Source organism: Penaeus monodon, chromosome 25 (assembly GCF_015228065.2).
Source record: "Penaeus monodon isolate SGIC_2016 chromosome 25, NSTDA_Pmon_1, whole genome shotgun sequence".
In the NCBI taxonomy this organism is placed as follows: Eukaryota; Metazoa; Arthropoda; class Malacostraca; order Decapoda; family Penaeidae; genus Penaeus; species Penaeus monodon.
In genome coordinates, this window is record NC_051410.1 from 38,087,866 (window position 1) to 38,088,194 (window position 329).

At 57.8% G+C, this 329-nt stretch overlaps 1 protein-coding gene across 1 annotated transcript in view; it reads right to left on the bottom strand.

The window, feature by feature from the left end:
* The window catches only part of LOC119589223, a gene marked incomplete in the record, with an annotated part of 32,073 nt that overhangs the window by 17,269 nt on the left and 14,475 nt on the right, over positions 1-329 (bottom strand). The window contains 1 exon segment of the mRNA XM_037937828.1: positions 49-224. Coding sequence (XP_037793756.1) covers positions 49-224 — 176 coding nt within the window.

Consider the following 329-nt stretch of genomic DNA (forward strand, 5'->3'; position numbering starts at 1 on the left):
CCGCATCACGCTTTAAAGGCATCCGATTCCAACCGTAATCTGCCTCACCTTGAAATCGCTCCACCTACTCCACATTGTACCGCGCGAGTGGGCCATAGCGTGGAGCAGGAACGGCGGGTGGAGTTGGAATTTGACGTGGACGGCGTCGAGGAGGTCCATCTCCGCCCGACGGGAGTCCACAAGGCCGAGGCGGAGGGCCATCTCGTCCTCCAGTTGGCCGGCGGCTGAGGGAGAGTGAGGAAGGGTTGCGAAAGGGCGCTTGATCTCCGTGACATGTGGCTTAGGACAATGTGTTCAGTAGATATCTATCTGTTTTTCTATCTGCCTGC